The following is a 6,165-nucleotide window of genomic DNA, read 5'->3' on the forward strand; positions in this document are numbered from 1 at the left end:
TGAAATTTTGTTTAAAAAGAAAAAAATACCAGACATTAAACTTTGGGGTTTTCTGTAGGATCTTTACCTAAACCTACGGAATTGAAAATCAGCTTTAGAAAAAAATATTAAATTGGCCTGAAGAAATCTTGTAGGCCCTTTGAGGAGTTAACAGTAGATAATTTTGTTTGACTGTACTGTTGTTATTCTGATCAAATGACTTTATTTGGACTTGGAGATTCTTAAAATTTTTGAACCATTTAGAATGATTTATTTGGATAATGGACCCTTACCCACTCCCTCATCTTTAATACAAATTCATAGTTTAACAAAAGATTTATCAAAATTAACATTTTATATTGAACTATTTTTCTTTCAGAAGGTGTCTAACATTGTTCCAAGACCTCCAAATTCTGAATCCTAAAAAAAAAATCCTTTTTTGGTCATGTTGTCCCTTGAGTACTCTTTTTCTTTGTATGGATAGATAAGTCCGTACCTGTTATTTTTTTTTTTTTCTTTTTTTTTTTTTTTTTGGACCCCAGGTACAATCCATTTTCTGCTGTTGTAGGTCTTTTCTGGAGCTGACTTGAAGAAAAGAGTACATCTCTTTACCCTGCTGTTTGTCCAAGAGTGATACATTTATTTGGGGTAAACTTAAAAATTAATTTATTGCCACTTAAATTTCTAACGATGGAAGACCAGGGAGCCAAACCTCCCTCACTGTTACTAGCCCCTCAATAACCAATTTTCATATCTCCAGCATGAGGTGTATGAAGATTTGTAGGTATGATAACCAAGAAAGTCTTGTTGTGTCTACATTTTTCAGAGAGAAGAAACCAATTGGCTGGGACACAGATATTTCCTGGCTTACTGGAGAGGAATTGCATGTAGAAGTGTTGGAGAATGTTCCACTTACAACTCACAACTTTGTATGTGTCTTTACGTGTTTTTGAAATGTTGAAAATGTTCAGGTCTTATGAATGAATTTTTATTTAGGGCATATAATATATGGATGAGTAATTTTGGATTGACAATTCTTAACTAAATTGAAAATCAGTTCTGTTCTTTAAAAACTTGTCTCTAAACTAAAGAGTTTAATTTTAATAGTTATACTTTTTTTAATTAAAAAAAAGCAAAACGTGTGTATTATTAAAAAAAATTTTTTTTTGAATGGTGCAAAAGTGTATCAAGTAAAAAAGTGAAAATACCTCCCTAGAGTTCCTCCCAACATTTATGCGTATAGATTAATAGATTATTGTGGGGCCGAGCCCGCGGCGCACTCAGGAGAGTGTGGCGCTGCGAGTGCAGCAGCGCTCCCGCCGTGGGTTCGGATCCTATACAGGGATGACCAGTGCGCTCACAGCGCTCACTGGCTGAGTGCGGTGCGGCCAGTCTCAAAAAGGACAAAAAAAAAAAAATAGATTATTGTGGAGTCTTCCAAAATTTTTTCTGTATACACAAATATGTGTTCGTACTTGTAACCCTGAAGTATTTTCTCCCTTCCCTTTATTACTTTCCAATCCTTTTTCTTTCTTAAACCAAAAATGGAGTCATGCTGTGTGATATTCTTTTTTTTTTTTTTTTAGTTCAACAGGACATTATGGACATCTTTCCATGTCAGTACACCTAGCTTTTTATAGTCTGCATCACTTAATGACAGGGATACTTTCTGAGAAATGTGTCCTTAGGCAGTTTTGTCATTGTATGAACATCGTAGAGTGAATTTACATAAACCTGGACGATATAGCCTACTGCATACCTAGACTATATGGTATAACTGTTACAATCATAGGGGACCACCATCATATATGTGGTCAGTTGTTGACTGAAATGTCATTATATGACACATGACTGTAGTTTTGTAATGACTGCGTAATGGTCTATAAAAATAGGAGCTAAGCAGAATCTTTCTGCACACATCTTGGCACACTTGTGCACATTTGTATAAATGTTTCTGAAGGATAGGTTATGAAAGTGGAGTGCTGAGTATTAAACTTTACTTGAGGCTTCTCCTTTTGTATTGGTTTTGCATTTGCTAGAACCTAGCATAAGCTAAGTGTCAACAACATGAGACTTGGAACATGGGACCTTTCCACCTTAGACATAAGGATACAGTTCCCAGAACTTGAGAACCTATCCTCTAAAAAGATAGGCAGAAGTCAGGATTAGAGTGATCTCTAAGGCAGGAATGCATTTCTTAATTTTTTATATATATGGAATTTTGACCATAGTTTATTTTTTTCTAGGTGGATAGTTATTGGTAGCCTTTAGGAATCAGATATTTTCCCTTAGGTCTTGGTGATTAGTCCAGCTGGGCTCTTTTTTCTTTTTGGCAGCTGGACAATGCACATGTGAACCCTTGACTTTGGTGTTACCAACACCACACTCTAGCCAAGTGAGCTAACTGGCCAGTCCCAGTTGGGCTTCTAGGGCAATTGATAACATAATTTCTTTGGGGGTTTGTGCTTTCAGGGCTCCATTAGTGGTGAATAAGGAAATTGGGTTTGTACTTCTGTAAATAAGGCATCTTTTGGACAAGTGTAAGATATACATAACGTCAAACATTTTACTGTGTAGCAAATATTATATTGATGAGCTAGGAAGTTCATTACTGTTCATTTTTTTAACTTGTTGAATTTTGAGTGGATAAATGTTAAGATTTTTATTTAACTTCTTAAGAGTCCAGAAACAGTTGAGCTGGGGCTGGCTGGTTAGCCCAGTCGGTTAGAGTGCAGCCGTATAACACCAAGTTCACAGGTTCAGATCCCCGTACCCACAAACTGCCAAAACAAGAACAACAACAAAAAACAAAACAGTTGAGCTTACATCTTATAGTGATTACTACTTTTTTTCTTAATAACTTTTCTTAGCTAGAAATTGGATATGAAGAGGTAAAAGAAGACCTAAGTTGCTAAGCATGAGAAATAGTATTAATATGGTGCCTTGGGAAGGTCTTTGCCAAAAACGGTAGTGAAAGCAAACTGCATGTTAATTCCAGAGTATGAAAATCTTCCCAACACAGAGACCTGCCAGTAATTTTTTTTTTGAGAACCTTCCATTTGTCAACATAGTGTCATATCTAGGGATATAACAAAGACAGACAGCATCCCTGCCTTAGAGTAGAGAAAAAGAAAATTTAATAAGAAATTTTCATAAACATTCTTAAATACTGTGTATGTATAAATTTCTACAGATGCACAGAGAGTTCTAACCTGGCCTTTGAAGAGCCGGAAAGATTTCCCAAAGTAAGAAATATCTAAGCTTAGGCCTGATGGATGAGGAAGTAAATATCAAGTAAAGAATACTCTAGGCAGAGGAAACAACAAGAAAGCATGTGACCTTTGAAGTATTGAAAGGTTGAAAGAAGTTCAGAATGGATGGTCCATGGCTGGGGGAGGGGATGTTCACAGTGCGGCAGTAGTTAGGGGTACAATCAGCAGAGTTCAGCTCATGAAAATCCCTGTAAGCAGGTTAAAGATTTAGACTTTTCTCTAAAATAGTTAGAAATGTAATAGTTGTAAGCAGGGGAGAAGTATGATTAGATTTGTCTTATAGAATGAGTGCCATGACAGGCAAGATTTAAAAAGCCTGTGTTCTGCTCAGAATAGAAAAAGTGTTCCTCTCTTTGCTTCTCCGTGCTGGATTTTCACTGGCTATTCAAGGAGTGCTGCTTTATGCCTCCTGGTTTTATAGTGTCTGTTATAAAAGCAGTTCCTTCAGTATTTGTCTACATCCCAAGAATCCCTGGGAACTAGTGGAGGGGAGAGAGTAGAGAAACAATATTTGAAACAGATGCTATGCCATCCTTCACACAGCCCCACACCTTACAAATTAATTCATGCAAATTGCCTGGCCTATGCCTCCCACTAATTTACCATACATGTTTAGTTATTTTCAATTTCCAGATTAATCATAAGCTGTGGCCAAAAAGAAAGATATATCTTCATGTGCCTTTATTGACAAAGGTGTACTTACAGATACAAGCTTAAAATTTATACTCAAGTGCATATCCACATGTTTTCTTCCCCTCAGATATTTGACTGTCCTCCCTACTTTTCTTCCTCTTCCCCTTCCTTGTCTCATTTTTCTCTCCTTTCGATACACAAACATCCAGTTACGTGTAGTTTTAAAATGTCAGCCAATGACAGGAAGAAATGCTACAATTAAGTAGATTAATGAAGGAATAGAAATTGAGGGCTTCATGAAACTGAACACGTTTTCAGGTAAGTGAGGGTATGAGCAGTTAGCAAACAGGATCAGATGACTCAAAAATGCTGATACTTATGAAAACATTTTTTATTTTTCCGTGCTCTTTTTCCTGAGATTCTGCTAGCTGTATAAAACATGCTTGGTTTGTTAAATAGTGGCCGCATAAAAATATTAGAGATTTTTTTCATTCCTCGTGTATCCAGAGACAAATGGAAAAGGAAGAAAGTTAGAAACAAGTACTTGCCTTTTTTTAATCTCCTAGAAAGTGATACATAGAAAAAGTGAAAAAAAAACAAGAGCCACTTTTATAACAATTTAAATGTTCCCAAAAAGCTAGAGTGGATTATGTGTCAGAATAAAATTTTCTTGATGAAACATTTTTTAATAATTTTATTCATTAAATATATGTTTATTGAAAATAGGGTATTGGTGTTGAACTCGATTTAATGTATCATGAGAAAATAGATTAGAAAATTATGTATCATGTAATAATTTAGATTAGAAAATTCTGATATACAATGTATATAGTCAGGGTAAGTATTGTTTATAAATAAATACAGATATATATGTTCTGGGTCATAATGTAAAATATATTTCTTACTATCGTTTGATCGAAACTTTGGAAAACTGAAATGAATTGAGAATATATGGCAAAGAGCAAAGAATGAAAAAGAACTCACCCATGCCTCACCACTGTGAAATAGCCATGTTAAGATTTTGGTATTAATTTATCCTTCTTATGTTCTACAGAACAAATACATTTTAAACAGTTTCTGGCTTTGGCCATATAAATTCTTTCTAGCACAGTTCTCTTTATTTGACCTATGTTGTCCATTATTTGCTTTTGACATGAAATTCTTACATGTTGCCTTTTAAGTTTCGCATAGAGAAATGTTCACAACTAAGTTTAGGTGACCTGAATATTCTGATCCTCTAACAAATTGATGACTTGTTAAAAGTTGTCCTTATTGTCTTTCAGATCTTTTTTCTATCCCTTATCCTACTTAGCAAATTTAGGAAGGGTGGTCCTGATTTGCATATAATTATGTATTAGTTTTATCTTTTTTTTTTTTTTTTTTTTTTGTCTTTTTCCGTGTCCGGCAACGGATCGCAATCCTCAGTGTCGCCACTGGACCGGGACCGGCAGCGGAATCGCAACCCTTGGTGCTGCTCCCGCGCCTCGCTCAGCCAGTGAGCGGGAACCGGTCTGCACATGGGATCCGAACCCTCGGCGGGAGCACCACCGCACTTCCCAAGCGGCGCACTGTAACAGTGCGCCACCGGGCCGGCCCTAGTTTTATCTTTTATAAATAATTTTTTTTACATTTTTATCCAAGTAGTACCTGCATATGGTTTTTAAAATAGTGCAGAGGGGCTTATAATGAAAAATAATCTGTTGCCCCATCCCTTGCTAGCCTCCAGTGCTGGTTATAAATTTCATCAGCATTGTAGTATGGAGGTTCCACTGATGTGTGTTAATTATGACCAACGTGAGTAAGTAATCAAAAAAAAAAAATTCTCTCTTCTGTCCACCATTTTACATTTAAATTTTCTTAATGTGAAACTAGTATGTCTTAAAATCTGCAAGGAATTTTCTGTCCAGTGCAGTTGTTACAGAGAATTATTTAGAAGTATAGTTCGAGAGTAGTATGTAGGATAGTCAGCACTTCTCTCCCAAATTGTAATTCTGGTTCAGCTATACATTTAATTTATATTTTATATTCTCTTTTAATTAATAAAGACCTCTAGCCCATAGAAATCACTTTTGGATGTTTTTGGGAGGGGAGGTAGTATTGTTTCAGTTAAGTTAACCATTATATTTGTGGACTACAGATCAGGGGGTCTTATTCTGTCAACTGTTTTGTGAATTTCATTTATATATTCTCTCTCTCTCTCTCTCTCTCTCTCTCTCTCTCTCTCTCTCTCTCTCTCTCTCTCTCTCTCTCTCTCTCCCTCTCTCCCTCCCTCCCTCCCTCC

At 36.0% G+C, this 6,165-nt stretch overlaps 1 protein-coding gene across 4 annotated transcripts in view; it reads left to right on the forward strand.

The window, feature by feature from the left end:
* The window catches only part of BRAF (B-Raf proto-oncogene, serine/threonine kinase), a 162,659-nt gene that overhangs the window by 99,869 nt on the left and 56,625 nt on the right, over positions 1–6,165 (forward strand). For all 4 annotated transcript variants that reach the window (XM_008579760.1, XM_008579761.1, XM_008579763.1 and 1 more), the window contains exon 5: positions 806–908. In XM_008579760.1, the coding sequence (XP_008577982.1) occupies positions 806–908 (103 nt within the window). The remainder of the gene's footprint in view (positions 1–805; positions 909–6,165) is intronic.

This window comes from Galeopterus variegatus, unplaced genomic scaffold, assembly GCF_000696425.1.
Source record: "Galeopterus variegatus unplaced genomic scaffold, G_variegatus-3.0.2 Scaffold1954, whole genome shotgun sequence".
NCBI classification, from domain to species: domain Eukaryota; kingdom Metazoa; phylum Chordata; class Mammalia; order Dermoptera; family Cynocephalidae; genus Galeopterus; species Galeopterus variegatus.